Consider the following 16,042-nt stretch of genomic DNA (forward strand, 5'->3'; position numbering starts at 1 on the left):
ATAAACATGTGACTGAAGAAACATAACTGTAAGTACTTATAAACCACAAAGGCTGAATGGGACCTGCAAGACCAAGAAAGCAGACTGGATTTCTAAGAGGTATAGTTTTTACAGACAGACACTGGGCCATCTAGATTTGGGTTTTACTTTTTGTTTTTAGAAGCTTGAAAAAATTAGAAATGCCATGGCAGAGTTTTTAACTATGCTAGTTATAAATTATGTAAGTAATTTTATTAATTATATACTGAAATGAATGTAAATATGTGAGGACAAAATTACTAGCATAACTCCTGTTTGTCGATCCTACTTTTTCAGCCTTATCACAAATGTTATCTGTCACAAATTTGAGCATTGTGTGTTGATTACAGCCTAGACTCCTCTAGTTTGCTGCAAATCAAGAGATTATTGTTCTTATTTTATTTTGCAATTGCTATATATAATTCCAAAATGAAAGCTTAACTATATTATGTTATATTGTATTTCTGTATCCCTTGACTGCAGGAACTTGAACGTTTTTCAAGTCATAGGGGTTCTGATGGAGTAGTGAGTGTTCTGAAGAGAACAGCTGACAGATTACACACAATTAATAATCCTATATCCTGTAATTAAAAATATTTTTTATATTAGTGTTACACAGTATTGTGACATATCTCATTTGGAGTTGTGGTAGCAACGTTGTAACAACTTCCTGTTTTAACAATGTTATCAATGTATTTAATTAAATAGCCATTAGTAGGCATACAGTATAATTAGCACAGGAAGCATTAAAGGTTAATAAACATTTAATACTGTGACGATTTGTCTTTCAACCATTTGCAGCTGTATTACTTTAAGGATCCACTGAGGCACTTGGCAGTTTTACAGGACAGTGCAGCCCTGGATCGTATTATTCAAACAAATAAAAAAGCAATGTTATGCTGCAGCCAATATACTGTATTATAACTACTGACACCTCACACTTTCTAGATGGATCCATATATAGTACTGTTCTAGCTAGTACTAGCTATAGATTTATGTTTGGTCAGGGTCCTTTCATTTCTAAACTCAGAGAGGAATTTTTTGGTTGAAAATTAGTGCAAAACATATCTTCAGGCATTTCTAGGTATTCCTTGTCCACGTGTGGTTCAGCGTGCACTGCATACTGACACTCCTATTACATCACGGAGGACAGTTCTGAGCACAAATATGAATAATAAGCCTTTTACAAACCCCAAGTCATTATATTTGGCAGTTGTGTTCATTTTTGTCCTGTATGACAAACAGCAACAAAAGAAGTCCTAAGTCTTTTTAAATACTTAAAATATAAGTATTTATTTTACTCTGACACAAAACCACCCAGTGACAAGTAACAATTATGCATAGTTACATTATTTTATGTAAAATAATTTTCTTAACTTAAAATATAAAAATAGTTATTGGTCTGTATAAAGTACTAAATAAGTAAATACATTGTCTTTGTTTATATGAATTATTTGAAAAATACAATAATTTTTAAACATATAAACCCAGAAAATAGTCAAATTAACCAAATGAAAATCAACACATCCATACATTTTCTAACTGCTTTATCTAATACAAGGTGTGCAAGGCAGGATACACACTGGATGGGACACCAATCCATCACAGGGCTCTCACAGGCATACACACACTCACACTAGGACCAGTTTTCCCTGCCGGAAGCCAGTAAACCTACCAGTATGTCTTTGGACTGTGGGAGGAACCTGGAGGAAACCCACACAGAGGGAAAACATACAAACCTCACACACATAGTACCACAGGTACAGAACTGAACCCAGGGCCCCAGCAAGGCAGCAATGCTTACCACTTTGCCACCTCGCTGCCCAAAATCAACACATAACATAACACAACAAGGTGTGATACTTCAGTTGGAAATCTGTTCTGAAATTTTGGAGGTTGAAATACAACCTATAATAAAACCTCAGCATGCTGACAACTGCTTACACAAAACAGATAACTGACTTTGTTTTAATGATTTCATTTGTATTTCAAGGTAAAGGTTCTCTCTCTAGGAAACAACCTAAAATTCTAAAAGCTGACAGGGAAACAACTATAATGTTATAGAAAAGTGTTTCCTTTTTAATTTGTGTGTCAACATTGCTGTTTATTCTTTGGTTTTATACACACTATTTTACACTATTCAGTTTAAAAATTGATTTGCTCGTAGCTTTTCAAACATTTAAACTAAACCTTTAGTCAATGAAATGTAAAATAAAGCACAAAACATTTAATGTTTTGATCCCTTACAGGTTTCTACCCTTTTCACCCACTTTTTGAGTTGCAGAATGGGCTCCTCAACAAATTGGAAGGCAGGTGGAAAATCAACTAAATTTCATAGTTACATAGTTCATAGTTCAAATTTCTGATATACTGTAGATAAATACCCTTTCACTAAAAATAGTAAAACCTTTTGTTTGAGCTCTAAATCTAACAGGCTTCTACACTGAACTTTCTCACAATCATGAGAAAGATGAATACGTTAGTGGCCAGTAGGCACTGGAAGTAACAGGTAACGGAAAAGCAACTGTTTTTTAAAAACACAAAACATTTCGAAATCTCTACAGCTTTCCCTTTTCTCTTTCTTCAATTTCTTTAAAATTATAGTTGTTAAAAGAATATTCTTGTTTAAAATGATAAATTTCCATTTTTTGTGGTGAATACTCTCACTGACAGCTTTCTCTCATTATTAGACCACAGAATGTATTGAAGGGATGCAGCAGACTCTTCTTCCATGGTTTTGAAGCAGCAATGTTTAATCTGCAGGAGAAAAGGAAAACACAGTGGAATGTACATGAGCAAAGGCGATTACAAACTAGAGGAGGCCACTTAGCTCATCTGGCTCACTTGATATTTAGCAGATAATTTATGCAAGGCTCTCATCCACTAATTTCTTGAAAGAATCCCTGCTACCTACTGTCTTTTTCCAGGCTCTCAGAACTCTTTATGCAAAGAAGTGCCTCCTGCTCTCAGTGTTCGACATACAGTACACTTTCCTGTAGTTTCTCATACCAGGATGGCCTCTCTTATGATATGCCTGCTTATTCCACTTCAGCAGACATGCAGTACACTTAGAGTAGCACTGACAGGAAATAACAGCATGATAGAAGAGTATGTTTTGATCATGTTTAAACCAGTTTAGATTTGTGATTTTTTCTCAGTTGTGGTTAAAAATTAAATTGAAATGATTCCTGGAATTTTTCTGCTTGCTTTATGAGGATATTTCTTTTGCCTTGTCAGGAACAGGAGTTTTCTTACAAAGCAGGTAAGTAGTCTGAATTGTTTAACTACTGCTCCAAGATGTTATAGAAACATATGTTTTAGCTTTCATGTTACATGGAAAAGCAGATCCATGTATTCATGATCCATCCATGTTTGTAACACATGTTATTTTATTTACCTTTCATAGTTTTTCTACTTAATGTAACACCTATCTATCTCTTCCTACCACCAGGCAGGTATGATCACCGAATACAGCCTCACTAGTAAAGATAAATGTCCATTATCCTCCTTTTTGGCACTAAACAAGTTTGACCTGGGTTGACTATTACCCCAAAACCAATTTTGTTCTTAAAGTCAAAACTTTAAAGCTTAAACTCCATATTAAGATTCAACAAGCAGACTGGTCTGCAATTTTTTCTTTTTTGTAACTTAGGGATGATAGCCTTAGACCAGCACTTTTTGACAAATGTCCCTTTTCACATTTCTCAAAAATACCAAACTCCTGGCATTTAATGTAGACAAGTGTAGGGTTTTGCAGACAGGTAGTAAAAATATATAACTTGTTGGGGTATTTTGTTGACATTTGTTATCTCTTCAAGACAATGTGGAAAAGTGATACAAAAGGCAAACAAAATTTAGGTTATATAGTTCAAAAGTGTAGAATTCAAATCATGTGGTGTTATGTAAAAGGCTGCATTCAGATCCTAGTGTGTACAATTTTGGTCAAAAAAGATATTGCTGCTGTGAAATCAGTCCAGAGAAGAACAACAAGATATACAGTACACAAAAGGCGTTTACATTAAGAGGCACAAAAAATAATATTAACTTACCTAGTATCTGCTCTTGAAGAGCTTTGCCCTTTATCGCTGCTCCCTCACTGCCTGCTGACTTCTGTACTGTCTGTCTGACAGCAGGTCCTGTTTCCACACTAGTGGTTGATGATGGTAGTAGGGGGGTGGCCTGCAGAGAAGGGCTATCCAGTGTAGGAGGTAAAGACTGAATTGTAAAACGTACTGTAGATGAAGGTGAGGCATTGTGAGCAGGGTGAGAATTTGAGACTGTATGGAAAACAGGTTTCAATGGGAAGCCAGTGTTCTGTGCAGAGGGAGTAACCAGCTGAACAGTGGAATACCCTGTTGGTGATGCTGTGGAGCCATGGTCAGTGTGGCCAGTCAGTGTGTCATCTAAAGGTGTTCCACTGATTCCAGGGAGACAGAGCAGTTTGTGGGAGGTTGAAATCTTAGGCTGAGTTGAGGACGTGGGGAACACAGAGTCCTGAGTCATGTCTGTAGAGTATTTATTGTCTGAAAATGGAAAACACACAGTTAAAAAAAGGTAACATACTGCATGCATGTCACTCACATATTTCATGGGTAAAGTTCACATTCAAGGTTCGTGGATATGCAAGCCAATACTGGTACAAAATCTGTATTGGAGTCCTAAAAATTGTAATTAATGAGTAGCATCTGCAGGGTCTGATCAAATATTCTCGATACAATTTGGCAAGTACTGTAAGGGCTATTCAAATTATCTACTGTAAACAACATAAAAAAGTGAAAATATATGCAATTTTTTAAAATACAAATGTAGTCATTGATGTATTTTAAATAGTTCAGGTGGATAGCTGCGTCAGCATGCGAAGGCTGAAAAGGAACAAGTGATAGGTTTATTCCATGCTGAAAAAAAGAAGAAAGAACAAACCCCAAGAAGGCTCCATGGCCGAAATGTGTTTTCTTTCTTCTTTTTTTCAGCATGGAATAAACCTATTACTTGTATTTTAAATAGTATTGTTATAGCCATTGAAGTGACTATTTAAGTGTGTTAGGAAATAGAAACAATTATCATAGAGGTTGATATTTGCAGTTCTCAACACCTTTGCTTTGGTGTTTTCTGAGCTATCCAGATGGATATAGGATAATTTTACGTATGAAGGCTCTAAAGAAAATGAATGTATTTTCAATAAATATATTTATAGAACCCATAATTCCTGTGAAAATGTTAATTCACAAAGGCTGGTAAGGTGGCAATGTTTCTTTCAATTTTGTCTGTCAGCACTGGTCTATATTGGGATGCACATTTTTATTGATTAACAGATTAAATCGATGGTACAAATTGAAGGGAAATGGAATTCATGATGCACACGGGACAACAGAATCAGAGTCAGAGAAAGATATATGAATGCTTTTCTAATTATAATAATGTAATTTAAATGAATTTATACTAACAGACCTGCAAAGAGCTGTCCCGTGCAAATGGGGCAACACTGTCCTGGGAGGTGCAGCAGCAGCCCAGCACAGGGCAGGTCTGGGCAGGAACCTCCTCTCCACTCACAGCTCACACTCCCTGTCTGGGTTGGGGAAGGGTCAGCATTGTCAGACACCACTAGCTCCAACAAAGTCATCAAGACAGCACAATATACGCATCTAACTGTATTGATCTGATGTTGGATATAGATGGACATAGTCATTAAAATAGTATTTTCCCTCTTCCAATCATGTCTTATTTTGTTGAAGTAGAAAATGTATAGACAGTTTTTAAAGCGAGCATTTTTCATCAAAATGTGAATGATCAAAGTGAATACTTTAATGGGCAAGATAAGTTAAATGTCATCGCTAACTGCAAAGCTAAATAAAAAAAAACATAAAATATATTGTTTGCACAAGCATTCAATTTTCTAAACAAGCATTTCACCCCCATGCTATAGCAAACCTAAATTAGTTCAAGTGCACAAAATTATTTTGACAAGTCACGTTTTCTTGAACGGCCTCTATCAGTATTCCACAATAGTGATTCACCTGAATTCAGAATAAATACACCTATCCATGTAAGGTCTCTATTTCAAGCAAAGATTTAATCATGATGTTTTTTAACCAATTAACTTTAAAAACAACTCTGAAATAAAGTTGCACAGAAAGGCACAGATCAGGAAATGAGTTTAAAAAATTTCAGAAACACTAATTATCCTTTTGAACATCATGAAATCAATTATTAAAGAGTGGAAGTTGTATCATACCACTATGACATTACCTAGATTATCATTACCATTACCTGTCCATCCCGACTGAGCAGCTAGTCAGTGTGGAATGAGCGACAGAATTCAAAGGCTGAGATGAGAAACTGTTGAGTCATTCCACAAAGCTGGCTTGTATTGCAGAGTTACGCCTTTCTTAAATCCTGAATGGAGTTTTCAACAGAGCATTTATGTGATACTGCAAATATGTGGCAAAAGGTTTTGCAGTGACATGAGAACTTTAGAAGTCTCTGGTCTAAATGCAAAGGATGTGTCTGGTACAATCCCAACACAGTGCTTTACCAAGTGAACACCATCCCACCTGTCAAGCATGGTGGTGCCAGCATTGTTATGGAGTGTTCTCATCAGCCGGGTTTGGGAAGCTTGTAAAGATTGAGGGGAAAATAGATGGAACAAAGTACAGGTACTTTATAACAGGGAAAACCCATCTTCAACAGGCTTTACACTGGATTGGGAATTCACCTTTCAACACAAGGCTAAAACTACATTGGAGTGGCTTAACAAGCATATCTTTGAGTGGCCCAAACAAAATGCAGGCATCAACAGAAAATCATTCCATCACCAATCCCCAGGCATCTTACAAAACCTGATAAAGTTGGATAAGAATTGCATTATCGTAGTGTGCAATGTTGGTAGCCACCCAAAAGGCTTCCAAACGTTTTGATTTGTGTTGGTGAATATTTATACAATTAATATATTTTAGATGTTTTTGCAGTTTTTGCTTTGCTGTTTATCTTATTTCACCCATGAAAGCTTTTAGTTTGAGAATTCATGTTTTGATGAAAACTATTTACTTGTATATGTATATATGTATATAATGTATATACAGTATATTTGTAATTCAGCAAAATGAGACATCATTAGAAGCAGTGAATTATTTTGCAAGGCACTGTGTACAGTATGTTAATTCTGAAGACGTTAGCTTCTAATTTAGACTTTAAACCAGGGGCGTCATTTGGCAGGGTACTGTGAGAGGCACAAGCTTGCCAGTGGGGCTCCCAAGTGAAAGGGTTTGAGAATTTAAGAGACACTTGTACAATTGCTTTGGGGACATGGAAAGTGCAAACTGGCATGTTAATGTAATGATAAAGAATGAAACCCTTTGTTTTCTATGCCTCTAGATGCAGAGTCACTATTTTAAAATGATTCTGTCTAAAAAGGTTACATTGATAAACACAGACTTTACTACGTCTATATAGAATCTGCCTACATTCTGTTGAAAACCTATCCACATTCACCTTCTGCTTGACCATATCTGAAAAAAACACATTACCACTTCATGCAGTCATGGGCTTTGGTGGCTGCACAGCTGTGCACCTTCTCAGGAGATTCTGTGTGGGAGCAACCATGACTGCAAAACAACAGAGGAGCCCTGTCTCATAAATAGGCATGTGGACAACCACATACTGTATGATCCTCATTCCATGTACAACTTATTTCCACAGTTTCTCGGTTCTATCAGAGTATCGGGTCTTAAAGATAATAGTTAATACTTAACTATTTAGTTAAAATAACTTAATAGTTAAACTTTATTACTTTTATTTATAATTCAATTTAACTTAATTTTTATTATGTTAATGTGTATTTATTATATGTGTTGTACTCTACCTAAGATTACTGTGTATAATGGGGTCTGTATAGTCTATTAGATATTACAATGTAAACTATACTGCCAAGTCAATCCCCTTTCTATTAAACTTGCTTGTTAACCCCAGAAAAGCAAATTATCCAGAGTCCTTAATTCTTATTTTCTTGTTTGATGAGGTGGCTTAAAACATTTCTTATTTGACTGAATACTGACTCAGCTAGCTTGTGAACTGTTGAGCTTCTCAACAGAAATGTGATATACAGTAGCAGTTTCTACTCGTGTCTACTGTATATGTGTCTAATGCTGAAGAACATAAATTACTTTAGGTGCCGTCACCTTTTTGAAAGACATGCTGGATAGGTGAATTTGTGTCTCTAAATTGTCCCTGAGTGCTTGTGTATTCAAACATAATTGATTAGTAGGCAAACGTGGTCAATCAAGTTTATTGTAGACAAGTGCATACTCTTAAATAATAATACACACACATGACTCTGAGTTTGAAGAAACTGCATATGAAAACAATAGCTAATTGTCAGTACGTTACATTCATGTTTAGAAAACATGTAGAAGCAATAAACTGTCACTTTCTCAGTTTACAGAGAAAAATATGAGAGAAACTTATTTACTGTAAATATTCAAAATCATCAAAGGAATCAAAAAGTAAACACAATGGACTTATTTAGAATCAGCAGTGAAACCAGAAGAAACAATTGGAAACTACATGCACTTAAAAAAGAGAAGAGGAGGCACAATTATACACAAAGTTGTGTGGGAGTCTGAAACAAGCTATTAAGCCATGTTGTTGAAGCCAATAACCTGGCTTCCTTCAAGAAATTGTTGGCTGAGATATTTACGTCAAATAGCAAGACACTCCCAAAACTAGATGGGTTGAGTGGCCTCCTCTCATTTGTAGTATGTTATCTTATTATAATCTAAGTATTGAAACTGATAAGAAAAGGCAATGGGCCTACAGATCCCTGCAGCATACCATCTCTCATATCTATTGTAATGCTGCTAGGGGTAGTATACTCAATGGGTGGTATTTTCCTATGCATGTCATGGATTCTTTTATGCTTCTGACAGTACCAAGATGGCCATGAAAAGAAACCACATACAAAATGGTAGCGTGATGTAATACCTGGAACAGGACACAGGAGTATTCCTAGTTCCACACAATACAAGTTGAGAGATATACTCCTCCGAATTGGAAACACTGTGAACTGTAGTGGAAGCTGCCAAACCATGATTGCTGAACTGTGTTGACTGAGAAAGGAAAAGCAAAGCCACATGGACTTGAAAGATAAAGTTATCCTGTTTAAATATATTCCTCAATTGTGGTGAGGTTTGTCTTAATACTCACCTTTAACACGACTGGTTTGATGACCACACACTCCAGCGGTATCACACTACCCAACCAAAAGAGGTTAAGCCCCTTAAGATGATACACTATTTCCTGTTCACTAAGCAGTTTGTAATCAATTTGCATACATTATCTCAGATTTCTGTTGCTTCTACTTTGAAAACTTGTATTAGGGACCATATCAAAAGTTTTCTCAAAATCCACCATGGACCTTTTATTTACTGACTTTGCTGATTGGTCAAAGAATTCCAGTTAGTAAAGATCACTTACTTGTAAAGATATCCGTAAAATATACATTCAGAATTCTTATTATATAGTAAAGATCAGATATCATTAGTACATTTTAGGTACTACAACAGCACAAGCTGGTATTATTGTTTATGTATGATTTTTGTCTTATTTGGAGTACGTTTTCTTTTGCCACTCATTGTAGTATAACCTCAGTAGCTCAATATACTTTTTTATATCTTTCAGTCTTGAGTCCTCTCATATGAAATCTATTTTCTGATTTTTTAAAAGATGAAACCATGTAGGTGTACTTGAACATAATTGTTTTAAGGATTAATTTGTTTTCAGCCTATATTCCCTCCTATTCCAATCTTACCACTTTCCTTCATAGTGTGCTTTATGAAAATAATAAAACCTGCTTTACAAACATGATAAAATCTTATTTTAGATGTAGACGTTTTTGCCAATTTCTCTGGTTTTCTCTCATACTACAAACACGTACGGTTGAGGTCAATTGGCGTCCCTAAATTCCTGCCTGTGCATGGAGCCCTGTGAGCCATCCAGACAATCTCCTCACTTGCACATGTTTTCTGCTGAGTTGGGCTCCAGATAACCATGACCCTGTACAGAACTAAGCACAGGGTGCTTGAAGACAGATGGATGGAGTCCTATACCACCTATCGTTTATCCATATCAACCACTCCTGGCCATGTTTCAGCAATGTCTATAACATTAAAGTTTCCTCATAATATAATTGCCTTGATAGCTTACATTTGATTGTGTTTCTAGCATTGAGGTGCAAGCATTAAAGAATGTATGTGCTATTAGTATTTTCTTAATATTACCCAGGGCTTTTATGTTCCCAACACAATTAGCCAGTTGTGAACTCCTTGCTCCCCAATTCAAATACTCCTCAAATTCTTGATGCATGTGCTTCCTCATATATGGTACCCCTCTATTTCTGGGGCGATGTAGCACACTACAGTACAGGTCTCATTTGTTACAGAGGGATCCCCAATGCCTCATAGATCTAATCCCTCTCTTCTCTGCACCAATCCTTAAGCCAAATACCAAATGTTAATATTCTTATTGGCTCCCTGTCTGTGTGCTACATCTGTAGAGAAGACCACTGTAGACTTATGTCCTTAGTTTACAAGCTGAATCCTTAATTTTGTCTTGCAGAATCATCAGCCTGTTCTTTCCTATCTCATTTGTTTCCACATGAACCATGATAACTGGATGCACTCCAGCCAGGACATTTACAACCTGGTTTGCTCCAGGCAATCAGCATATTGTATGAGACTGATTATCACTCATGTGCACTGCACGCAAGATAAAAGAAAGGACTTGTGATACACAAATAAGCTTTCACATCTAGAACACTTTTTTTTTCTAACATCCTGCTACAGATATTGTTAAAATATTGTTATGCTGACTGCGTACCTGCAAAACTGTTGATTCGGATTGTTCCTGAGGAGGCAAAAAAAAAAACACCAGGAAAAAAATTGATGGTGGAAAATAAATCCTCCTCAGCCAGTACTTCTGGTCTCTGCTACATTATAATGATAGTCTAGTGACTTTCAGTCTTTCAGATATGGAACTATGCAACACCAATCTGAGGCTAAAGTCTTATCAGTTCATCTCACAAAACATTATCTGTGGTTATCGTGCAGATAAACATTTATTCAATTTAAAAAGTAGCACAGTAGTTTTATTCTCTAGATTTTAAACCTTATAAGAAAATAGACTATAGTGTCTTTGTATAGGCTGGAATGAGTCATTTGAAATCAACACAACATTTTACAATTATGGTCTTAATAAATCTTTGCCTGAAAAATCTCCTTCTAATGGCATCTGTAAAAGCTTTTGAAAAAAAAAATCTTGAATTTGATGTTTTAAATGGCAATTTTGTAAAAATAAATGCAAGATGACATCTTTTACGTCGCTAGGTTTATCCATTGCCATTTCAGCGTAGTTTTGGTGGAATTACATTTCTAAGAGGGAGAATCTAAATGCTTTCTTGACCTCCCAAAACCATTTGCAAAATGACGCCCCTGCTCTAAATGTGATATTTGAGGTGATTTTGATCTTTTAGCTTCTTATAATTTTTGAAAAAAATAAACACAAAATGAATATTCCTTTATTCCTTTATACTTTGAATTTTATCCTTTACATCTTTGTGCTGTCAATTTGACCCTTTTTTAAAACTTGACAAGTTCCTGTTTATTCATGCCACAGTCACCCTGTAAGTACCGTTGTGTATTATGTCTTCAGCTTTGGTAAAAGCTTCTAGATCATTATTCTAATGAATAATTTAATACTTAAAACTATATATCTGACTATGGAAGTCTATTTATGGACTGTCACTGAAATTTACAGCTGTTTAACTCATACGGTAGTAAATCCATACTTAATATCTGCAGTACAGAGACAGATTATGTAGTACCTACAGCACAGAGGCACACAGTGCAAGGCTCTGTCTCAGAGATGTAATAGCCTCCATCCTCCAGGACCTGACCCTCGTACAGACACACTGAAAATATCATGGACAGTTAGAAAGAAAGAAAAACCTTATAAAATTATTCCAAGCATGCCCGATATTCAGAATTATTTATCAAGGATAGAAGTTGATCTCTGTTCGTGGAATAACTGATGCAGATAACAAAAACATAAGAAGTATTTTAACTGCTTCTGCTTTATGGAATAAAACACTGTGCTATGTTGGAATAAATATGTAGCATTTTGCTAAAAAGTCCTAAGCGCTTTTAAAACATTTCAATACATTCTTTTTCACCCATTACTGTTCTGAGTATAAAAGGGCAGTGAATATTAAAAAAAAGTTACACTCATGACAGTACCAAGCTAAACACTGTTGATTTAAAAAAAGTACGATAATAAAAAATATGATCATTTCAACCTATGAAAAACCACTATGTGAGGGAGGGTAGTGAAGACAGAGATTGATCTTGCTTCTTCACTGTTTTGTCAAATGAGCCAGCAACTCATTGAAACTTATAGTCCTCCGCTGTCTACTAGATTAGGGTGAAAGGTCAGTCCTGTCATATAAAGCATGAAAAATTAAGCTATCACTCTACAGAGCCTTTATGAAGTAAAGACTGGCTCAAAGGACTGAGAAAGTCCAGGTCTGCCACTGGGAGCTAGAGGTTTAGCAAAGAAACTGAGAACAAGAGGGAGCTCCGCTCAGCTTTTATAAAGGAAAAATACAACTGTAGAGTTAAAATAAGAGCAATGTCTCGATTCACATTTTATTTTGAGAGCAAAACCCTTTACAGTGTAAAGGAGCAAAGAACGATTTGACTGTTGTAAGTTATTGGTGGTTTAAGTGCTTACACCTGTAACAATGGCTCAGATATCCCAGCCACTGGGATGTTACAACAGATTTAAATAATTAAATGCTTCAACTAATGGCAAGAATGGTGAAATGGTAAGAGTGATTATTGTATACGTAATTGTTTACATGATTATTGTATTATTGTATCCTTATTTGTCTACATATGTTTTAGGTATTCGGTAATTCTGTATGAATTGCTACATAACTTACATGAATTGTGTCCATTTGAAGATTGCCCATGGAAATATTTTTAATGCCTCTGAAGTTGTGCTTAGTGTGATTTATAATTGTAAATATCTTCATTACATGGATAAAAATCTTAAAAGTAGAACAGTTTAGATAATGTAGAGTATGTGCAGTCAGGATAATTGTTAATAGTTTATTTTCCTTATATATGTTAATAAATGCACTTACCTTTTCCAATGAATATATTTTCCACAAAAAATAACAGCAGCATTCAGACAATAGAAAGAAAAGGGAAGAGCTTGTGAATAACTGGACATGCTGTTTTTGTCCATATTATTGAGCTTTTACTTCTATCCTCTATGTGACCTGAAAAAGCTAGAGAAGAACTAGACTGCAGCTAGATTAGAAGCACAATACTGTCTGGTCACTTGTCTTCTTTCAGTGAAGTCTTGTACCACTGTGCCATCTTGTGGTTTGGAGGGAAGCTGCTGGACTTATCCATCTTTCACACCAGTGTCATATTCATTTCCCCTATAATGCCTTACACCCTCCCACAAAATTATAATAAGGTTCTTGAAAAATGTTTATGGATTGTAATGTGAACTTTTTACAGCTTATGTTTGAGATTAGAAGGTAATTACATTGCCCGTGAAATGGGATGGAGTGTCTCAGATAAAAGGAAGACCCTGGGCAAAAAGAAGTTCAGATTTTTTTGCAGAGGTCAGAACAGACACACTTTTACTTTGACCCATATCTGAGACTGGCCATTCCAGACTTAATAGTCTAAACACAGACCTTGTTAGGAAATGGATGTTACAGAGTGAATCTTACCTGTGGTGCTTGAATTTGCTTTCCTACACTGTTTAAATGTGCACTGTTTGTGAGCTTACAGTAAATAAACATGCACATTTGTAACTGTACTTCTCAATCTGGCTTTAATTATCCACTAGGTTCCATTAAGACCACTTGGCAAAGGGAGTTCTGTCATACTGTTCCTTTTCCTCAGCAGTTAATGGAGCAGCTAACTGGCCTTATTTGTGTGTCATAAGAATATAAAGAGGAGAACTTAAGAAAAGGACATTCAGCCCATCTTGCATTTTTGGTAGTTGTAATAGCTAAGTACAGTACATCTCACCTGACTAAGTCTGTCTCAGATACCAACAAGTCATTGTGTATAGAACTGTTTCCTAGACAGTTAACCACCACACCATACAGAAAAAGAAATATTACTGAGTGGATGAAAAAGAAAAGTAAGCCCACAGACGAGCACCTTTAGCAATAGGGTTCTTTTCACAAAGCTCAACAGAGAAATCCAAGATTCTCAGCTTCATGAGGCCACAGGGCCACAAGACAGATTCCTTTGTAAAGAAAGTCTATGAACAGCACAGTACTGATGAGAAGTTAAAGATCAGGAGACATAGATAAATCACCATAAAAAATCACCAAGGGGCAGGAGCTACAGCCTTAATTCTATCTGAGTTGGCATCCAGTTTGACATGCTAATGCAGGGATGTTACATGGGAAGTGAGGTGGAGAAGATAAGAGACTATGTCTATGTATGTGAGACTATTTATGTGAATGAGAAAGTTTAAGAACTCATGTAATGTAAAAGCAAAGGGAAAAGATGAGAATCTTAATGCAGCCAAGCTTGGCTTGTAGCAAGGAGATACAAAATATTATGTCTTAGGCTTCCCCTTGTGTAGTAAACCTTTGGACTGGTGTGGCAGTTGAAAGAGAGATGGACTGTGAAATTAGACTAATCTAATAATTATCTTTATGGTGCATTCTAAAAGGTGCTTGAGGTTTTAGAAATGCATTTGTGGTCACGGTTGTCACAGTGTCACTAAGTATTTCATCCTACGGCTTGGATCAGGTATAGCATGGTCAATAATTGTGTCATACTGAGTAAAGGCGGAACTAGAGATTTATTAGTGCTGGGAGCAGGGAAGTTATGAAGTGGAAAGACATAAATGATGAGGCATGTTTAACCAGTAAATGTGCTGGTGGCTTTACTGTCTGTAGAGGGCTACTGAGAAAGCTCGTAATGGAAAATGGTGGGGGGGGAGAAAGGATGCATCAGCAGCCAGACAGGCTTCTGTGGAGCAGGAGAGAACTGCACAATGATTCAACATGTGGGCAGCAGCCCAAGCTGAGGGTAACAATGCAGAGTGTGATGATTCCATCTATGAACCTCTTTAGAGTCATCTAGAGCACTAAGGAAGACGGTCTGAGCTACGGGCTGTGAACTAATAGGCTAGACTTGATGCAGTCTGAAGTTGTTTGGAGGGCTCCAATGGGGACAGAGGAGAGAGAGGACTTTGGAAAGGAAAGATACAAAAACAACATATATTTCTGGGGCTAAAGGCGCAGTGGTTTGCAAATCCAATAATGTAATGAGGGCTGAAAGAGAAGAAAATATAAAATAGAACAGAGACCAGGTGGGGACTGCAGACTGTGAGGAAGAAGTAGAGGAGAGGACAATGAGCTGGTGTCCCAGGGTCATGGATGCATTGAAGGCATGATATAAGGTGGAACCGGAATAGAATGGAAGATATCATGGTGACTCTGGCGAGTCTGCTGTTTTCCCTGAAACATGGAGAAAAGACTCTGAAGTTCTTCTTTCAGTTGGCAAAATGAAAGTGGACTCCACACTCCTTCAGAGGGCTCTGGGGATGTGGGAAGTCCCTAATATTAGGATTTTGTTTTCCTAATTTCTTCTTAGAAGGGAAAGCAGCCACACATTGTTGAACAGTAAGGTTTGTATCAGGTGAGAGCAAATCCAGAATACTGTAACACTGAATATTGTCTTTTAAGGAACAAGTAATAACAAGTAAAAAATATTCCATGCTGAAAAGAGAAGAAATAAAACACAACATTGTTTTTTTTCTTCTCTTTTCAGCATGGAATAAACCTATTACTTGCTCCTTTGCAGCTACCCACCTGAACTACTATTGTCTTTTATCCTCCTTTACTCATCTCATTCTCTGTGAACAATGGGAAGGACACGAGAAAGAAAGGATGGGCATAGAGGGTGAGGTGGAGAGCGACCTTAACGACTTG

At 36.5% G+C, this 16,042-nt stretch overlaps 1 protein-coding gene across 1 annotated transcript in view; it reads right to left on the minus strand.

The window, feature by feature from the left end:
- Positions 1-1,284: 1,284 nt before the first annotated feature.
- Positions 1,285-16,042, minus strand: part of LOC148841196 (uncharacterized) — a 61,209-nt gene continuing 46,451 nt past the window's right edge. Inside the window, exons 24-27 of the mRNA XM_088913594.1 lie at positions 11,895-11,977; positions 5,467-5,584; positions 4,068-4,541; positions 1,285-2,775 (exon numbers count right to left, since the gene is read on the minus strand). Coding sequence (XP_088769720.1) covers positions 2,771-2,775; positions 4,068-4,541; positions 5,467-5,584; positions 11,895-11,977 — 680 coding nt within the window. The 3' untranslated portion in view covers positions 1,285-2,770. The remainder of the gene's footprint in view (positions 2,776-4,067; positions 4,542-5,466; positions 5,585-11,894; positions 11,978-16,042) is intronic.

The sequence above is a fragment of the Atractosteus spatula genome, chromosome 1 (genome assembly GCF_055471065.1).
Source record: "Atractosteus spatula isolate fAtrSpa1 chromosome 1, fAtrSpa1.hap1, whole genome shotgun sequence".
NCBI classification, from domain to species: Eukaryota; Metazoa; Chordata; class Actinopteri; order Semionotiformes; family Lepisosteidae; genus Atractosteus; species Atractosteus spatula.